Raw genomic sequence first — 21,277 nt, 5'->3', positions numbered from 1 at the left:
ACATGTGCCTCAATGTTCATTGCAGCACTGTTTACAATAGCCAAGACATGGAAGCCACCTAAATTTCCATCGACAGAGGAATGGATAATTAAGCTGCGGTACATACATACAATGGAATATTACTCAGCCATTAAAAAGAATGAAATAACGCCATTTGCAGCAACATGGGTGGACCTAGAGATGGTCATACTGAGTGAAGTAAGTCACGACAGAGAAAGAGAAATATCGTACGATATCACTTATATACATAATCTAAAAAGAAATGACACAAATGAACTTATTTACAAAACAGAAACAGACTCACATTCTTAGAGAATGAACTTATTGTTACCGGGGGGTGGGGGAAGCGTGAAGGGAAGGAATAGTTAGGGAGTGTGGGATTGACATGTACACACTGCTATAATTAAAATGGATAGCCAACAAGGACCTACTGTATAACACAGGGAACTCTGCTCAGTATTATGTAACAATCTAAATGGGAAAAAAATTTGAAAAAGAATGGATACGTGTATATGTATAACTGAATCACTTTGCTGTACACCTGAAACTACCATGACATTGTTAATAAATACTCCAATATAAAATAAAAAGTTAAAAAAAAAGAAGATGGAAAAAATTTAGAACTGTGTCTGGTACATAAAGTGTTATCAACACAGTTGCTTTTATTATTATTAACTAGTAGTAGTATTGAAAGTTTTAAAAAATAATAACTTACATAGTCACAGATGGAGAGCAGTATGACAGGGAGAGTTACAGAACCAAACCTAATGACATTCAGTAACATTGTTTCCCCTTCTCTTACAGCTTAAGAACTTTAAGTAGATTGAGACACATACTTCCATTTGCCTATATCATCCCAGACAAAATTCCTATGGTCCAATGCTCTAAAAGCAAATCTAAAACAATTTCTCTCAAGACATTCAGATAGCAACTTACTAAATAGTAAGCTTAAATCTTTCTATGGAGCAATGGAAAGAATAAATAAACAATAAAATACATGAAATAATTAATACTTTCAAAGATCCTTGAGTTAGCCATCAACAAAACGATTTAACTGTGGCTTACTTAAACTGAAAAATTTTACAAGCATCTTATGGACAGAAAAGTATTTTCCACAGCCTTAAAAGCAGAAACAATTTTTAAAACTATTTCAGGTTTGTTTGTACATGCTTACTTTTCTCAGGTCTTTCATCTTCATGTATTACTTGCTCTTCTTCCTCAGGTTTGCCGTCCTTTTCATTACTTTCTACTTCATCTGTAACAAAAATAGAAAAGGAAATTTTCTTCCATCAGAATTTGTAACAGTTCATTATAATTTATACTTTTGGTGTAATTATCCAGTTGATAATATTTTAGGAAATCAGAGTCTCAAAATGTAAAATATTGGGAATAAAAAGGGAGCATGAACTGGTGGAAATAAGTGGACAAGTCTAGCTTTAAATGTTTCTGCAAGTTCATAATAAACTCTTAACATGGAAAAAAATTAAATAATATAGATTTTAAAACAAAGAATCTTAGTAATTTACTGTCATCAATAGATTAATAAAATGTGAAAACAACTACTATAAAGCATTCAGACTCCTTTGCATTCAATTATTAAAACTAAAACAGTGGTTGTGGCAATTACAAAAAAAAATTATAAATTACTGGTGAGCTCAGAACACCTAATATTTTGACCAGACAGGTTGAATCATTAGGTTATTTTAACGGTTACGGATAGGGAAAAGCTATCCTAAAGATAATAAAAGTTTTACTTAAAAGTAATAGCTGCTTTGATACCAGTGCCAACAACTAACTTAGCTCGGTGCTTGACATTTATTAGTTCATATCCCCCAAAAAATCCTACACTATAAACAGTATTTTTGCCATCATATATACAGATGAGGAAAGTAACGTTCAGAAAGGTTAAGTAATTTTCACAAAAGGCACATAAAATCTAACAGCTAAAGAGTGCTACCAAAAAATATTGCTAAAAATAGCCATACAGTTGCATTGTTACAACAAATAAAATCCCAGAGGCACCGTAAATGGTCTTTGGTCAATCAATCTATAGCTCCTCAACTAACTTAATCATTTAGGGGAGAAGAACAAGTCACTAACATGTTTGGGTTTCTATTTTTCCCCCTTACATCCCTGCAAGTGGCTCCCCTGCAGCTTCAATAAAGCATGCCGTATTTCATCATATTCTACAACCACAATTAAATAAACAATCATGGGTATATAGAACTATATAAAGATTTTGATATGGCATCTCTGCTCCAAACACCAGGGTTTTAATTTCAACAGCCCTGATGGTAGAAGCCAAGGTTAAAAAAACTTAAAAGAATTTTTAGGTGAAAATAGGCAGAGACTAGGATCATTGATGAACCTATTACAATGTTTTTCACATTAAGATAAACAATAAAGCTGTAAAACGTGAACACAGTAATACAAAAGAAAGATGTTTACACAGTACATACAGAGATTACTGAGACTATTTTTAAACTTTAACATAAATGAATATTTAAAAATTAACTTTCCATTTACCACCCTATGCTCATTAAGAAATTTTTTTAAGATCTCATCCCTCAACACCAGTTCAATGAAATGAAAGTTTGTTTTGCTCCCCTGTAGACTGCACACTCATTACATAGCATTTTTTCCTATATATACTTTTCCAAGTTTTCCTGCCTTTAATACTGAGGATGGTGACTCCTATAGTTTCCTAGTTTCCAGAAACACAGAGAAATTGGGTTGCTTAAGATGAAGGTTTACTTAGTCTTTATTTAGCAAACCATCCTTCCACCCAAAGAACAAAATTAGCCCTGGCTCCAATCAGGGTTACTTCAAGCCAGATCAGAAAACAGCAAAGCAAACTGGCATGGTTTGGTCTGCTCTTTTATGCATATGTTAGATCCCTCTCCGCCCACAGACATGTCAAGCTTAGCTCCCAATTCCTTCATTTTATTCAAACAACTCCTCTTATCATCAAATTCCCATTTTCCAGGTATGTTTAGAAGATATGACTGGATTCTCAATACTTAAAACACTTATTAGGAGTTTGAAATAGACAAACAGAATTAAAATTTAGGCTCGAGTTTTATATAATAAAGAAGTTGGGATTTTAAAAAATGGTACTAACAGAGTCTACAGAAGGGAGTAAGGCCCTATATTTCTTTAATTTTTTTTGTTGTTGTTGTTCACAAAGCCTGTAGAGAATCTAAGTGAACCTCCAACAACTCAGAATAATAATCAGAGGCTCAGGTACACAGTGTTTATATATATATATATAATTTCAAGTAGTTTCTGGGACTCCTAAAACTCATCCAAATACTTGGGTTAAGACTGTCTTTTTTAGAATCTGTCTTCATTCACAGTTTCTGCTATAATTCCTCCCATCTTGAGTATAGCCTCACATGTTGGCATACATTCACAAACAGTTCTATCTGTGGTATTCTTTCCTTTCAACCAGACTAGACAGTAAGCTCCTTAAGAGCAGGTACCAAACCTTGTAATTTTGGTAACCCTAAAAACTTTGGGGAAGAGCTGAGACAAAGTAGATATTTAATATCTTTCTAATGACTGTTATCTTTAATAAAATTCATTAAATGAAGGTGGAAAAACTGTATTGTAGAGGATTAGAAGACAGAATTTACATTAGGGGTTGGTTTCCCATTTTCAGAATTACATAGAACTTTATTCCAAGAAAATACGGACAAAACCGTTGCCCTGGATCAGGGGTTGGCAAACATTTTCTGTAAATGGCCAAAACGAAGTATTTTCCATCTTGTAGGCTCTATGGTCTCTGACACACTACTCAATTCTGTCCTTATGGTGGGAGTTGATGATAAACAATATGTAATATGTAAACAAATAGATGTGGCTATGTTCCAACAAACCTTTATTGACCAAAAACAGTTAAGGCCTATAGGTCACAGTTTGCCAATCCCCTGTCTTAGATTAATGGCTCTACGAGAATACTTAAAACAAAAAATTCCTACAGACTAACTGAAGACAATATATCCATCAGAAAAAATGGGCAAAGAAGAGGAACAAGCAATTTATAGATAAGGAATACAAATGTAAGATTCTCAGCCTCACACGAGGAATCAGAAAAATGTGGCATTACTGGCAATGTGACTTTTCCAGAAAATTTTTAAAAGCTTTATTTAACTAATACAAATCTCTAAATAGTATCTTCCACAGTAAGTTTCTGTGCTCCCTTTTAAAGCAAAATTTGGGGGGTAATTTACATTTTATTATCTCCAATTCTTCTCCTCCCCTTCTCTCTGAAACTCAATTATCAACTAGGCTTTCAACTGCACTGCCCCCTGTCAAGGTCATAAATGATCTCCAGGTCATTAAATATTTCTCTTCCATCTTAACTGAACAAACAGCTGCATTTGATACACAAATAGAGTTACTCCTTCCTCCTCAAAACATTCTTTACTTGACTTCTAAGACAACAAAATCTCCTAATTTTCTTTCTAGCTTAAGTTTTTTCTTGGTCTCCTTTGCTGGTTCTTCCTCATATCTTCAACCTCTAAATACAGGACTGCCAAAGACCTCAGTTCTCGGATCTCCTCTCACTGAATTATACTCACTCTGAGGTGATTTCACCTCGTCACTCAACTTCGACTAATGTCTATATGGTATCTACTCCTAATTTTTTCTAGACAGTCCAAGCCTCTGCTCTAAAATCCAGACATATATCTAACTCAGGCAACAATCGTCAGTTGAAAGTGATCTTCCTCCCACACTCCCCTTTCCAAAACTTGCTTCATCTTTGATCTCACTCAACTCTGAAAAGAAAAATCTGCAACTTCTACAACAATGTACAGGAATACAAGATTCCATAAAGAAAATCCAAGTACGTAAGACACAGTTGAATATAAATGGGCTGAGAAAATAAAGAATTTTAGCTGAACACATTAAATAGTGAAAACAAAATATCAATAAATTTTAAGTATGTAAACCATGGCAATTCTACCACTATTAACCTAAAGCAAAATTAGACAGAAACCTTAAATTCTATTCCCATGCAATTATCCTCATTAGCATTTACGTTCATCTAATTTATCTTAAGGATCCAATGAAAGGGAAAAACAACCAGATATTTTTAAAATCTGAAATAATATTTGGAAGGAAATTATGTCAGAGCTTAGGGTAAAATCTTATTTACTTTGAAACAGATTTTTCTCCTCAAAAATATTAAGAAAAAACAATGTTTAAAAAATTTAAAAAGCCGAGTAGAAAAGAGCTCTCCCTCTCGTTTCTACAGAAGAAACAAAATGAGAAGGGCCAAAAGGGAAGAAAATAGAGAATGCAGTAGCCTGAAAGCTAAGGAGAATCTCAAGAGGGAGGAATTGTTATTAAGAGGTCATCTAAATATGAGAGAATAAAGACAAATAAAGGATGCCCCTGGATTTAACAACATGAGCATCAGTGTCACTCCACTGAGAACAATTAGGAAAGAGGCTGGGAACGTGGAAATCACAATTCAATTAAGTTAAAGAGCAAACAGGAGGAGATGAAACTGTGCTAGCTTTGTTAACATAACTTGAAGAATGGCACTGAAAGAGAGGAAAGATGGAACAGTAGTAGAGGAGAGTATATGGTATCGAGAATACATGGAAGGTAACTAATACGTGTACCTCCTCTGGTGTTGTTTGAATGTTCCCAAAGAGAAACTTTTATTTTCCTAGACTTCTTAAACAGACTATGATTGCAAACATTTAATGAGTATCAGGCATTATACAGTATTAAGCAACCATATGACAGCGTCTTCAGGCCTACTAAGGAATATCTGCAATAGGTTTTTAGGTCTTTCATCTATCTTTGTAAACCTGAAATCGCTTTTCCATTTGTTTTCAGATATCTTTCATTATTTTTTGCTGCTGCTCATATCCATAACTGCTATATTTAAGACAAATTTGCTAAAGTGTCTGAAATAACAGAGGTTTATGTTTTCCTACTAGTACAGCACATAAATGTTAGTACTTAGAGGGAAAAGCCAGACATAATCCTGTGTTCTGAAAACATTAAAAATTAGTCAAGAACAAAGAATCTGAAGAAAGTAATACCTCAACAGATGAACAACAGCAAATATGACATGTAACAGATTCTACTACCATATAAACAGAACAGAGAACCGTTTAAGAACCAATGAAGAAACCATACTTCAACTTACAATACACAAAATCTCCTTTGGGTCAGGGGACAGAAAATAAACGTTCAGTTACCAGCTAAGAAATTAAACCTATCACTAAACCTACTCTAACAGCATACAATCAAATAAAAGTCTAAAAGTAACCAAAAATAAACCGAACTCTGAATTTTCAAAGTATACAGTAGCTAGGGATGGCTTAATAGTAATCTTTCTGCATTTAACCACTGGGTGGGAGGGATGGTCTCCAATCTCCAAGATTCTGACATAAAGGTAAAATGCATAAACTCATTAAATAATTAAGCTTAATTTGCCATGACTTTCTTATACACACTACCAAAAGATTTTTTTAAGGACTTACCCCAATATTACTCTCTATATTCTTACTGAAAAATGAGTGAAGTTCTCCTTAAACATTGTTATTTATTATCTTTCCAAAATGTAAATTTCATCGTGTCATTCTTCTCTGCTTGAAATCATTCAATGGCTCCCCAGTGTTAGTATGCTTTAGCATTGTAAGCAAGGTCCTCCATAACACTCTTCTATTACCAATTAATTAATTCTACAAACATTTACTGAGCACTAACTGTGACCCAAGCATTTTTTTGGCCTGATTATGATGGCTCAAAGCAGGGGTGATAGCAGTGAAGATGGTATGAAGAGACTGCATTCTAGATCTATTCTGAAAGTAGCACCAACAGGATTTCCTGACAGATTGGATATGGACTATGAATGAAAAAAATAAGAATGGCTCCAAGATTTGGGGCCTGAGCAAGTAGTATGGAGCTGCAATTAAGAGGGATTATCTTCCTTAAAACCCTATGTTACACAGAGAGTGAAAGGAAAGTGCTTCCCTGAAAACATCTATATTCTCAAAGTTACTCTCCTCTAAACTCCCAGCATACCAATTTAACATTACTACTGTATTCACAACCATGTATTTAATGGCTTGCAATTTAATTCTTGTCAGAATCCTCAGGGCGAGTAATGAACTTTATCTTTAAATCCCCAAGCCAAGAAGAGCTTGGCCTTTCTATATATACAGGTTTAATAAATGAATGAATGCTCTTTGGAAATGAAGTCATTTTTTAATAAGAAAAAGTTTCTGTCTCCAAAAGTAGGTATGATATATTGGGGGTGGGGGTGGGTGGGAGGGAATCCTCTGTGTCTTCTAGGCTTTTTTTTTCTTTGAACAAACTAAAAACCAGATGTTGTTTTTCTTATTACAAGGTCACTCCACTCACAGGGCTCTAAGGCTAAGAGAATGTGACACGATGGGAACATAAAGGTATTCACACCAGTCTGAAAGTAACTGAGAAAGTTTCACAAAGTTTCAAACAGTTTCACACATGTTTGAGTTTGACCATGAAAGCAAAGTAGGATTTTTCTCATTCGCTCTTTTTTCTCTAGTAATAATAAAAGAGATGGAAAAGACAGGCATTGACCAAATCATGAAGTTTATATAGCTTTTATATAAGGAGTTTGAAATTACCCTAAAAGTATTGGGTTGGCCAAAAAGTTTGTTCAATTCTAACTAAAAATAAAGGACAAATTTTTCATTTTCACCAAGAATTTTATTGAACAGTGTATTCACTAACCAAACTAACTTTTTGGCCAACCCAATAATAGTGATCTAATGAAAGAGAGGAACACAATCAAATAAAAGAGATTTAAGTTACTGAGAGATCATTCAGAAAATGAGGGGAGTACGTTAGGTAGAATCAAGAAGGCTTAGGAAGCAAATGGATGAAGTCTTTATCAAACATATAATTAGACCTCTAGGTTTTTGGCTTCCAGCAATGGTGGTGCTATTCCCTGGACAAAGAATATTAAAAGAATCAGATTTCAACTGGAAAATTAATTGTAAAATGGAATTTGTTACACTTGAAGCAAATAAATTAAACTAGTAGGCTTTTAGATTCAAAGTTATTTGGTTGCTGAGTGATAGCATGAACAATTGCTAGGATTTTGATCAATTATGTACTGGAAATTGTTATATCATGGTGTTAAACTGGTCCATCTTATCTCTATTCCCAGTCTATAAGTCCCTTACGGGCAAGTGCAAAATCTTCTACTTATTTTATCTCCCTTCTCAGCACTTCACACAATGCTGCTCTCAGAGTGGTTCTCTGTAATTCTAAATTCTGTGAAGTTAAGAACCTATGAAGTTAAGAGATCATTCTAGTCACCATCATTCTCAACTTTCTCTGTAACTAAAAGAAATTTAAACTTTAAGAGAATGTTTTACTAAGCAGTTTATCAAAGCTAATCAAAATCTTTAGAATTTAAATAATATGCTAACCTGGAGAGCATGTCTCATTTTGTGATACAACTTCAGACTCATCCTTTTCACCCGAAATATCCTCTTCATCAGAGAGGACCAAAAAGGCTTCTTTTGGCAAACTCTCACTACTTTCTTGTTTAGATGGTGAACCAAAAGAACCTTCCATCTTTTCTTCCAAATCTGGATGTGTCTCATCAATTGGAAGGAGAGAAGCTTTAGAAAAGCAAGTAAGTTCATCTTCAGCAGGTGCAAGCTTTTCCAAAATAGGAATGATTTCATCTGTCTCCATAGAATCTGTATTTTCTAAGACATTCTCATTTTTGTCATCTTTTATAACATTTTCACTAATGGTTTCTGCAAGGTCTGCAGAATTTTCTTCTTCAGTCTTTTCACTTTGGTCAATCTCAATACTGCTAGATATAGCTTCCTCTCCAAGAGCAGATTCTGTGATAGCATCTTCTTCTATCTTCTTTTCAGGAGACACATCTGAACAAATAATTGTATCATCTGTTTCTAGAGCTTCTGCATCAACATCAACATTACTATCAGCTTTATTTTTCTCATCAAATGGGAAAATTTGATCTAACTTTTCATCACCTCCATTTTTTTCAAGAAAATCATCACCTTTATTGCTACTAGGCTCTGTACTATCAGTTTCAGGAACTGGTTCACAAACTGGTACAGAATTTGGTTCAAAGGTGGGATCAAAGACTGACTCAGAAGTTGGTTCATCAGAAATTGGTTCATCGGAGGCTGGATCACCAGAGGCCGGATCACCAGAAGTTGGATCACCAGAAGCCAGATCACCAGAGCCTGGATCACCAGAGGCCAGTGATTCAAAAGCATGATCACCAGAGGCTGGATCATCAGATGCTGAATCACTGGAGACCAGTTCAGTGGAGACCGATTCACCAGGGACTGGTTCAACAGGGACTGGTTCATTGGAGACCAGTTCATCAGAGACTGGCTCACTGGAGACCGGTTCACTGGAGACCATTTCACTGGAGACCAGTTCACCAGAGGCAAGATCACCAGAGACAGGATCAACAGAAGCAGGATCACCAGAGGTGGGATCACCAGACGTTACTGCTTCAGAGGCCAAGTCTCCAGAGGCAGAATCTCCAGATACCAGACCTCTAGCAGCTAGTGCACCAGAGGCTGTCTCAGCGGAAGATGGTTCAGCAGTCAGTTTAGAGGCTAGTTCAGGAGTTATATTATTAGAAGACACAGGTTCACACTTTAAATCATCATCCTGCTTGTTTTTTACATTAACGTTTAAGGTAGAGGGTGTTTCTTTCCATTCTGATTTACTTTTTTCGGGGTCAAAACAAAGCTCTTCAATGCCATTCACCTCGTCCTTGTCACTAATATAATCCATATTTTCCAAAGGCGAGGTTGGGTCCAAGTCTCCATTTTCATGGTTGCCATTTAACAGCTTGACATCAGTTTTCAACAGTTCTTCTTTGACCTTGTACACTGCTTCAAGTTGTTGACGATCACTCACTCGCATTGTTTTTCGAGCCTTAAAGACTTTTTTCTGAGGTTCTTCTATACTATCCATTTTGAATCTTTAAAAAGAGAAAGAGAAAGACAGAGTTTAACGACTGAAACCAAAGCCACCTAATTACAGACTTACTGCAAACTGATCTTATAAGCAAGCAGCCCTTTATCTAATTTTGAAATAATTACATATAGAAAGCATAATGATCCTTGCTGTGTGTTAATTTTCACATTTATTGAATTTATATAATATAAAATTGATAGCAGATACAGTTCACAGGAGATCAATTACTAGGCAGTATTAGGAAAAAAGTGACTAATTTCTAGTTTTCATTCTCAGTAAGCTAATGGATTCACAGAGTCCGGAGGAGATAGCATTAAAAAAAATACATGAAGTAAAAAAGTAGCTGTCAAAGGAAAGATAAAATTATAAGAGAATGAAAGCAGTAGGGGAATGGGAGAGAGGTATAGAGATAAGGGGAAAAAAAGAAGGGAGAATTAAGGAACATAAGGAAAGATTACATTTGCAACCAGGAATATCTAAATTAACAACTGTAAACACATTAATAAGAGGTTACTATCAAGAAAGTGAAAAGACACAATAGAAGGAAATACAGTCAACCCTTGAACAACAGAGGTTTGAACTTCATGGGTCCTCTTAAACTTGGAATTTTTTCAATAAATACATACTACAGTACTACCTGAACCACAGTTGGTTTAATCTGTGGATGCGAAGGGACAACTATAAAGTTATACGAGGATTTTCAACTGTGCGGAAGGTCAGCCCCCCCTTAACCCCCACATTTTTCAAGGGTCAACTGTATTCACAAATCATACATTTGCAAATAATGTATCTGATAAGAGACTTGCATCTGGAAAATATAGAATATAAAATATTGTTGCAGTTGAAAAGTAACAACAAAAAAACCAATTTAAAAATGGGCAAAGGACTTGAACAGACATTTCTCTAAAAGATACACAAATAGCCAATAAGCAAGAAACATGAAAAGATGCTTAACATCATTTAGTCACCAGAGAAATGTAAATCAAAACCAAAATGAGACAACAGCTCACACACACCAGGATGGCTACATCAAAGAAAATAATGAATGTTGGCAAGAATGTGGGCAAATTGAAACTCTCCTGCAATGGCAATGGGATTGTAAAATGGTGCAACTGCTTTGGGAAAACAGTCTGGCAGGTCCTCAACATGCTAAACATTAATCATTAATTTTTAATCTTTCCCTTTTTTTGTAAGTGTATGCATGTAAAGCTATAAATTTCCCTCTAAGTGCTGTTTTAGCTGCATCCTACATTTTAATGTGTCATATTTTTCATTGTTATTCTATTAAAATATTTTCTAATTTCCATTGTGATTTCTTCTTTCATCTGTGAGTTACTTAAAAGTATGTTTCTTCAAAAGGTAATACACTATGACCATGTGAAGCTCATTAAAAAAAATACAAGGTCAATTTCATATTAAAAAATTAAGCAACGTAGATTTACAAGTGAGACACGAAGCATTATAGCTTAATATTATAGGCCCAACCAAGATGTCCACTTGATAAAAATACATTAGAGCCCTAAGCCCTAATTCCTCAAATTGTGACCTTATTTGAATAGGGTCTTTGCAGAGATAATCAAGTTAAAATAAGGTCTTTAGGGTGGGCCCTAATTCTGTATGATCAGTGGCCTTATAAAAAGGGGAAAATCTGGACACACACACACACACACACACACACACACACACGGGAGAACGCTGTGTGAAAAATGGAGTTAGCCACAAGCCACAGCTGGGAGAGAGGTGTGGAACAGACCCTTCCTTAGCTTCCTCAGTGGGGGCATGGCCCTGTCAACACCTTGATTTCAGACTTCTAACTTCCAGAAATGTAAGACAATACATTTCTGTTATTTAAGAAAAAACATTTTTTTCAAGCAGTGTGATTTACCACAAAAACAGAATATAGGATGAAAATAAACAACAGATCATCTCAACAGACACATAATATTCATTCATTTGACAAAATTCAACACTGACTCATAGTTAAAACTCTCAGAAATCTAACAGAAGGAAACAACTCAAATCTAATAAAGATTATCTACAAAGAAAACTGCAGATATCATACTTAATGGTAAAATAAGATCAGAACTAAGATAAGGATATTCTCTATCATTGTTTCTGTGTTAACATCTGGTCAGTGCAGTAAGGCAAACAAAAGACTTGGTCCTAGAGAAAGACAATGTTCCCAGTCTATAGTGGAATAAAACAAACGTCCTTTAAGGACTAAGATATACAGAATCAAGAATATTAATTTTACATTGGATATTCACTTAACATCACCATTACCAGTAGGAATGATGTTAGGATATACTTGCTTTGGTTGGAGAAGGGAAAAAAGCAGCCTCGGAAGTCTGGGAACTTATCTAAGGCTCAAAGCTCAGTGTTGTTATAAACTGATTTGATGCTTATAGCTAAATCATGTTGGACATAAAACGACTTCACCATTCAAATTAGACAAGGTCACTGCGCAACCCAGCATCCCGTAAAATACTAAACATCTCCCTCTCTGACTAAGTGATAGCTACACTTTTTTATCAATTGCAGCTTTATCCTCGCTGTAGTTTGTCCTCCCTATAGATAACAGTTGCTGAGATACACAAGCATAGAACTGCCCCTGCTTTCTGATAGCACCTAATACAGAGTAAGGCTCTACTGCCTCAACCCCCACCCCCAAAACCCCAACTATACTATAACTGAATCTTTTACCAGGTTTTTTTCTAACATCCTCCTACTGATATGCCTCGCTGTTTCCCCATGGTGAACATTCTCTCTCACTGCAACAAATAATAAACCCAACTTGTTCAATTACAGGTGTGTTCTTGGTGTTCCACTGTTCCTCTAGCTGAAAGGCATAAAACTATGGCCCAGCCTATTTGCTGGAGGCCAATAAAGCCCGAGAACCAACCATTTTGTCACAGTACTTGTAGACTGTGGTATAAAATCTGCATTCATTCTCTTACTTTAAGCCAATTACTTATATTTCTTGGTCTTTCTAGGTTTTTAATTTAAATTATGGAGCTGAGTGAAACAATTTACAGAAATTACCTTAAAATTGAGAAGAAACGTCAACGCAAAATTATCATAGGCACTATTTTAAGGGTTATTAACTGCAGCTAAAATTTAAACTTCAAAATTTTTCCCATCTACCATCCATTTGAAACTCACACTAACTGAAAAATTTTCTGCAAAGATAAAATGCAAATTTTTTAGTCACTTTTCCTTGCTGACTCCAAACATACAAAAGGATTAAATTTACAGTACAAGGAGTATGGTTACCCTTTAAATATTTTCAAATACTGAACTGCAATTCTTTTGGACTTTGACCTCATAACAGCCACATTTCTCAACCATTATGCATAAGTGGCAGTTATTGCCAGTTGCAGTAAAAGCAAACACTCCTCTTTTTTAAAAAAAAGCATATTTTCATAATTTTTAGTAATCCCATTAAGAACATGAACTCTGCAAACAGAAACATGGATTTGAATTCTAGCTCTCCGATATACTATGTGACAGACGGCAAGTTACCTAGCCTTTCAATGTTTAGTTTCAGCCGCCTTAAAAAGGGAATATCAGTACCTGACACAGAGGTTGTAATAATGATTAAATGAGATTCTATACATTAAGCACCTAGAAGGTAGTAAGCACTCAATAAATGTTATTATCATAATTGTCTACGTATATTCACAATGGCTTTAGGCATAAACTAGAGAATCTGAAACAAATTTCTCTTAAATACTTCTGGGATTTTTTGTATATGAATTAGAAAATCCAACACGCAAACACCACGTTCAATGTTAATAGCCACCACCAAGTTACATTTAATAAAAATAAATGTTATCGAAGCAAGCTGGTTTTATCAACAAAACTGCCATTCAATTCAGTACACTAAAGGACTACCTATACAAAGAATTACAGAATAACTACCACCTATACCCACAAGGGTGCACACTACAGCCATTTACAAGATTTTTTATGGGTTCTAAGTATAATGAATAACAGACAAAGCAATAAGGAAGTAGCATGAACAACCGTAGCATGAACAACCAGTTCAAACTAGTTCAGCCATATCTATGCAAACCAATCAGCAGTTAAGTTTTTAAAAATCTATTTTGCATGAGCAATGTATATTTAAGAAAGACACACATTAGAGAAGGGTGTGTTTACCTGAAAACAAGTCTCCATGACTGTACTACCGGAACAAAACATTTCTAAAGATCATTTTAAATACTATCATCTGGAACTGAGACGCCATTCACAAAACTATTTGACAAAAGAAATACTACTTTTTTAGGTGGCAACACGAGAATCATGAAGCTCTCACAAGACTGTAATTTATTTTCACAGGAAAAAGCATTTATATTTTACAGCAGAAAATGTCTGCCATGTCTAGAAGTAAATGTGTAAAACGTGATGAACTACTTTCTCCTGAAAACATTTTTTCATGAGAAAGACAGTAAGAAAAAAGTGCTTTTAGGTCCTTACTCTACATATTCAGATTCAAGAACTCTAGGGAAATACTATCACTATAAAAAAAAAAGAATCTTTTTCTACAGCATTAACAAGGATTTCACCTTTACTTAAGGAATTTATATTTAAGTAACCAAGAAGGATGTGTTACCTGCAAATAAGTCTCTATGGCTTGGAATTTTTTTTTTGAAATTTGTGTAAATTATTTTTAAGTAAAGCCCAATGAGCCTCTTCTTCTTTAAGTGAAACCATTATTTTCTTCTCTGCTTCATCCCCCTCCACTCACTCCCTTCACACTCTTCTTTCTAGCAAAGAGATTATAGCTATGAAACAACAAAGAGAAGTATTACCAAAAGCTGCAATGTCTTAGCCTACAGTCTGCCTGCTCAAAAAGCTCAAGAATTTAAGTGGCTATTCAAGAGCTGGTCACAAACTCAGCCAATCAGTAGCCAGCATTCTGATTCCTGCCCAGCGACAGGAGACAGACAATAAGGTCAGAAAAACATAGTTAAAACCTGGATTCACAACACTTCAGTGAGGTTCTTTGTCTGATAAAAGTAATCTAGAACATAATTGCAAAGAATTCTAAGTGCATAATATACATTAAATATATCATATAAATAAATTAAAATAAGATAAAAGGTATAAATCTTATTTATTTTCATTTAAAGAATGTTTCCAGAAATATAAATCCATTCCCCACCTGGGGAATCAGTCAAACACGGACAATGCATAACACGAACATACTTTTCTACACAATGGGTTAGAATCTGCAAAATTCAAATGTAAATTTCTTTTTAAAATTCCATAGTCCTTAATGTTTATAAAACATTTATACTAAAAATCCAGCAAAACCTTAAATCCAAACAACTAACAAGATTATTTTCACACTCACCTACCTCTATTGTTACAGATTTCCAATTCCAAAAATTAATTGTGTTCTGGACCCAAAAAAGGTTTACTATGGATAGCATTATAAAGTGTTTTGTTGTCTACTGCACTGAACTGATTTAGTTTGATTCACCTAATGAAATTAAAATGTGATTCTTGATAACCTGTATTAAGTGTTGTAAGTACAATTACTACATTATTTTCTCCTTAACTGCCCTTGGCAGCAGGTTACAAAAAGGTTATGAGCTCTCCCCTTTTGAAGAAATAAAGCAAATGTGTATATTACATAGTAAATACTCATGTAAACTAAAGGCAAATTTTTCCTATATTACATCATTCTACAGTCCTTTAAATGTAAAATTATAAAATAAAAATAGGAAATCTGTCATCAGAATTTTTTTTCTCAAATTTACTACCTATAAAATTTTCTTAGTAATAAACAAGTTTTTAAAATAAACCTCATGTTTTTCTCCTTCAATTACAGATAAACCCTGTAATTTTTCAAACACACCCAAGAGGGAGCTTGCTGCAGCCATACTCTTAGTTTATATAGTCTCCCCATAGGAAAAATAAATCAGCAGCTGCTTGAATGCTTCAGTCCTGTGAGAGAACTGAAATTCACTGTCTGATTGGCTCAAATCCGTAGTTGCCTAAACCAATCAGACATCAGCATCACGTACCTTGCCCGGCAACAAGGGAAGCAGATGAGGGCAAGTGCTCTACCAAGAATCCAAACGGTGTGAAATTAAAGGTGAATGATGAAATTGACACATATTCGTAATATACCCCCAGATTCTTTGCTTCAATAACAGGTCTATGGTGGGGTTTTTCTGAGTAAATAAACAAGGATCTATACTACTGCTTTCCAAGAACTGCCTTAACAAACAAAACAATAGTACGTACCAGGACTGTTGGGTCAAAACGCGCGCACACACATAAACACTATGTTAATTCAAAGTATGGATACTTGATGAAGTGTATTTAAAAATAAAACTTTAGCAAAAATTTGCAAAATGTTAAGCAAAGCTACTTAAGTGGACTTGACACTTCTATCTTTGACACAGTTACTCCAATTAAATTCATGCTGTTAACTGACATTAGTATAACATTATTCTGAATAATGGGATGCTGAAAATAACTTTTATTCAGATCTGAGTTTGTTAAATGGCTTAAATAAATATTAGTCAATAGGCTTGACTAATAATGGCTTACTCCTGAAGAATCACTTTATGCTGAGGATTCCTAGCCTCTGTAGACGCTCTGCTACTGAGTTCTTTAAGAATCCCATTGTCAGTTGAGAACTGTGTGATTTTACTTTGCACTCCTAAATTTTACTTGAGAATTCTGCAATAGTCCTGGCAATAAAACCATAAAGAATAATCAGTGTGTTGCACGGTAAATGTTAACAATCTGCGTATGTTTACTGCCCATTAATGAAGACTGGTGAAACTGCTAGTGCAGTGATCCATCCTCTTGATACTTATCTGCTCAAATTTAGTATACAGACTTGCTAAATTTTTCTCTTAAATACTGGATATCTTGTCATCTCTGTCAATAATTATTTTTCTAAAACTGTAGTAAAACAAAATCACTACTTCTGTTAAAAATCCCACAAAGATTTTCATCTTGTTTCCAAACTTCTCTCTCCCAGCCACTCACAAAGCACTGGCAATATTTACTTGAGGATCCAGAGTCCCTTATAGTTCACAATTCTTCATTTCTACTATGCTATGGTTCTTCTCTCACATGCATAAAAACACTGTCAATAGCTATCCTACCACACTTTAAAAAACATTAATTGGTGAAATCTGTTCCTTACCTAATACTCACAAATTTAGTAAAGTATTGAATGTTCATAATATTTGACACAACAAATAACCCCTTCTGCCTGTCATCAAGCTAATGATATAAAAATATGTAATGGAATATCCCCTAGGAAACAGGGAGTTTGCTTTACCAACAATTCCTTGGACAAAGCAGGAGCAAATCAATATTGGTTATGCACATCAAACCAGAATGGTCACTACAGTCTAACTTGCTGCATTCACTGATATTGATCTTTTGAGAAATTCTAAGGTAGTCTACATGAAAAAATGCAAGATACCTTAAAATCACTTCTCCAAGTGCATTCTGGGGATCATTCTGTTATATAGGCAAAGTCAAATTAATTGACCTGATCCAACAAATGCAATTTTAGAACACACTTACCAAATTACACCCCCTTAGAAAATTAGCCAGTTATCCATCAGAGCCCTACCCACTAGCTTATCTCACTCACCAAATTCCACCAGCAATGAGTAAAGTTACAGAAGGCCATGTATTTTATTTCCTCAGGAATTTAAGAACCACTTGTCCAAAATTTTTCACACTTTACCTGGGTGAATTACAACACCCAGAATGATTTAGGACAAGTTGAAAGATGTAAATCCTTCAAATGCCAGGAAATAGCTTTTACTTTCCTTATTGACCCAACCTAAGTTGAAAGAACAGAGAGCTTATTTCTGTGTCAGTCAGCTTTCACTAGGTGATAATGCAGTATGAAAAAAAAAATTTTATTGGCTAATAACTAAGATTCTTCTTCATTCTAAGTCATAGGCTGAAGGAGCAGCAACTGTTCCCCCACCCCCTGCAATTCTAGGTCTTGTGGCAGAGAGAAAATCCACAATGACAGAACCATACAGTATACAATGGTTTTAAAGCTTTTTCTTAGACATAGTACTTACTTTCTTAGACATAGCACTACTTTCACTCACATTCCATTGGCTAAAGCCAAGTTAGACATTAAGAGGGTAGAGAAGAAAAAAGCTCTCATGGGGAAAGACTTCGTGTCACATGGCAAAAGGCAGGGATATATAATCTTACCAGAACAAGAATAACTGAGCTATATAATCAACCACACCTCAAAAATACATAATTATAAAAGCTTAGCACAACAAAGATTTCTAAACTAACAAAACTGAATCTACTCCATGTTCCAGCATTACCATAACAGTTGTCATAGGATAAATCACCCAAACTCTCTAGATTTCACGTCACTCAACTGTAAAACTGAGGTTAGACCAGATGGTGGCTAAGTTTGATTCTAGCTCAAATTTTGTATTATTTTACTAATGTCTAGCTATACTGATGCTCTTTTATAATTAATTTTTCATTATGAAATACAGTGAACATGCAAGATATAAAGTCTGATATAATGAACACATGTGTACACATTATCCAGATAAATTAAAAACAAAGCCCTCTGTGTAACACTACCAGATAGCATGCTCCTCCTTCCCCATCCCCAGCTCCTTAACACAAAGATAAGCATACTCTTGAATTTGATGTTTATTATTCCCAGGCATACCTTATACTTTTTCTATAAATTCCCCTTTTCATTAATGAAACAACACACCTTAAAGGGATAAAAGGAACTGACATTTATCAAGGGGTAATTATATGTCAGGCCCTAAACCAAGGCATATTCTTTTCCCATTTATTTAAGTGACAAGTTATACAAATTCAACTTTACATCTGAATTAATACATCAGTAACCATGCTGCTATCATTCATCTCATTACACAGATAATAATTAACTTAGTAAGGTCAACAGACACCCAATTTCAGCATGCAGTTGTCTCCATTGCATATGAACATTTCTTATGCATTTCATCCTTTAAATTTTGCAACCAGGGAGTGTTCTAGCGTTCAAAATGCTAAGCGATAAACTATACTGTATTTGCCACAATTTTCTTCTCTATCTCTTTGAAAATGGAAGAATCATTTAATATAATTGCTAAGGCCCATCCACACAGTAAATGAGTTCTGACAGTACACACTCAATTTTACCACCCTGCAGACTGGTTCATATATTAGCTCCAACAGTATTACCAAGAGGTTCTTAAACATTCAAGTATTTTTTAAAAGTAACTTTTCATTAAGTCATCCAAGCAAGTAACAACAGAACTCACTCAAAAAACCACAGAGTTTCCTCAATCTGATACAGAGCATCTAAGAAAAACCCACAGCTAACATCATACTTGATAGTGAAAGACAGAAAGCCTTCACCCTAAGATCAAAAACAAGACAAAATGTCTGCTCTTACCACTTCTATTTGGCACTGACTAGAGGTTCTAGCCAGGACAATTAGGCAAGAAAACGAAATAAAGGTCATGCACCTTGAAAACAAAAAAGTGAAACTACCTCAACTTGCAGATGATAAAATCCTGTACATAGAAAATCCTAAGGAATCCACTAAAAATTGTATTAGAACCAGTAAATGAGTCTAGAAGGTTGCAAGATATAAGATCAAGATATTAAAAAATCTGTTGTAGGGCTTCCCTGGTGGCGCAGTGGTTGAGAGTCCACCTGCCGATGCAAGGGACACGGGTTCGTGCCCCGGTCCAGGAAAATCCCACATGCCGCGGAGCGGCTGGGCCCGTGAGCCATGGCCACTGAGCCTGCGCGTCCGGAGCCTGTGCTCCGCAACGGGAGAGGCCACAGCAGTGAGAGGCCCGCGTACCACAAAAAAAATAAAATAAAAAATAAAAATCTGTTGTATTTGTATATACTTGCAATGAACAATTTAAGAATGAAATTAAGAAAACAATTCCATTTACAATAGCATCAAAAATAATAAATTTAATAAAATGTACAAAACTTAATACTCTAAAAAACTACAAAACATTGAAGAAATTAAAGAAGACCTAAATAAGCAGAAAGATAACTTAACCTCTTGAATCAAAAGTCTTAATATTAACATGTCACTACTCTCGAAACTGATCTACTGATTCAAGGCAAAGCCTTGGCTAGGGTTGAGGGTTGGGGAAGAAATGAGGAATGGCTGCTAAAGCGTACAGGATTTCTTTATAATGTAATAAAAATGTTCTAAAATTAATTGTGGTGATGGTTGCACAAGTGTGTGAATATTTCAAAAACCACTGAGTTATATACTTTAAATGGGTGAATTGTATGGTATGTGAATTACATCTCAATAAACCTGTTTTTTTAAAATAGCAAACTAGAGTTGAGTATTTTTTCATTTATTTTTAACCTATGACTTTTACTGAGTCACACTTTCATGATGGACAAAACAACTATACCAAAAGAACTGAGTACCGGTTCCTACTTTAGGGAATTTACATTTCTAGGCCAACAAGTATACGTGTAATTATACTAGTGATAAAGGGCAATATACAGAAAATAACAGCAATCTTGTTCTCCATGTGTTCATCTTAGATAAGCCAATTACTTTTTTTCCCTTTCCTAAATGGGACATAATTCTATGATGTTTATCTCACAGGATGGTAATAATGGGCATGAGATACTCATATGAGATAAACGAACAAAACAAATTTTATCAACAAAAACAGTACCGAGCATGGTGCAAATGAACACTCCAGGTACATATACGAATAAAGTCTTCCACACACGGAAAATGCAATTAACCATCTTTACCAAAAGGACTAGGAAGTCTTAAGTGAAGCAGGAGCATTTCCTTTTATTATAAACTGGCACTATAATCAAAAGGCCTTACACCTAATTAATGATAATATTTATAAATGAGATATACTTACTGAGCTTTCTGGAGTTACATAAAGCTTTGTCACATTTTATTAATACTGCCTTTATTCAATATGAAGTGTCTTGCCACTGTATTTACCAGTACTTTACATGTATCTTTCTAGAAATAATTATTAGGGGAGGTAATGGGGGGATGGGTAAAACAGGTGAAAGGGATCAAGAGGTACAAACTACAAGTTATAAAATAAATAAGTCACAGGGAAGTAATGTCACAGCACAGAGAATACAGTCAATAATATTGTAATAACTTTGGTGTGTAACATATAATATCGAATCATGTTTTATACCTGAAATATATAAAATTGTAAGTCAACTATACGTTAATTTTTTAAAAAAAGAAATAATTAGTATAAATTGACTGAAATAC

At 34.8% G+C, this 21,277-nt stretch overlaps 1 protein-coding gene across 2 annotated transcripts in view; it reads right to left on the bottom strand.

The window, feature by feature from the left end:
* Positions 1-21,277, bottom strand: part of ATF7IP (activating transcription factor 7 interacting protein) — a 125,070-nt gene that overhangs the window by 65,496 nt on the left and 38,297 nt on the right. For both annotated transcript variants that reach the window (XM_029206389.1, XM_029206388.1), the window contains exons 2-3: positions 8,448-9,997; positions 1,175-1,255 (exon numbers count right to left, since the gene is read on the bottom strand). In XM_029206389.1, coding sequence (XP_029062222.1) covers positions 1,175-1,255; positions 8,448-9,990 — 1,624 coding nt within the window. In that variant the 5' untranslated portion in view covers positions 9,991-9,997. The remainder of the gene's footprint in view (positions 1-1,174; positions 1,256-8,447; positions 9,998-21,277) is intronic.

This window comes from Monodon monoceros, unplaced genomic scaffold (genome assembly GCF_005190385.1).
Source record: "Monodon monoceros isolate NGI ecotype Baffin Bay Population unplaced genomic scaffold, NGI_Narwhal_1 Super_Scaffold_6, whole genome shotgun sequence".
NCBI lineage: Eukaryota > Metazoa > Chordata > Mammalia > Artiodactyla > Monodontidae > Monodon > Monodon monoceros.
This window is presented reverse-complemented; position numbering and strand designations above follow the sequence as displayed.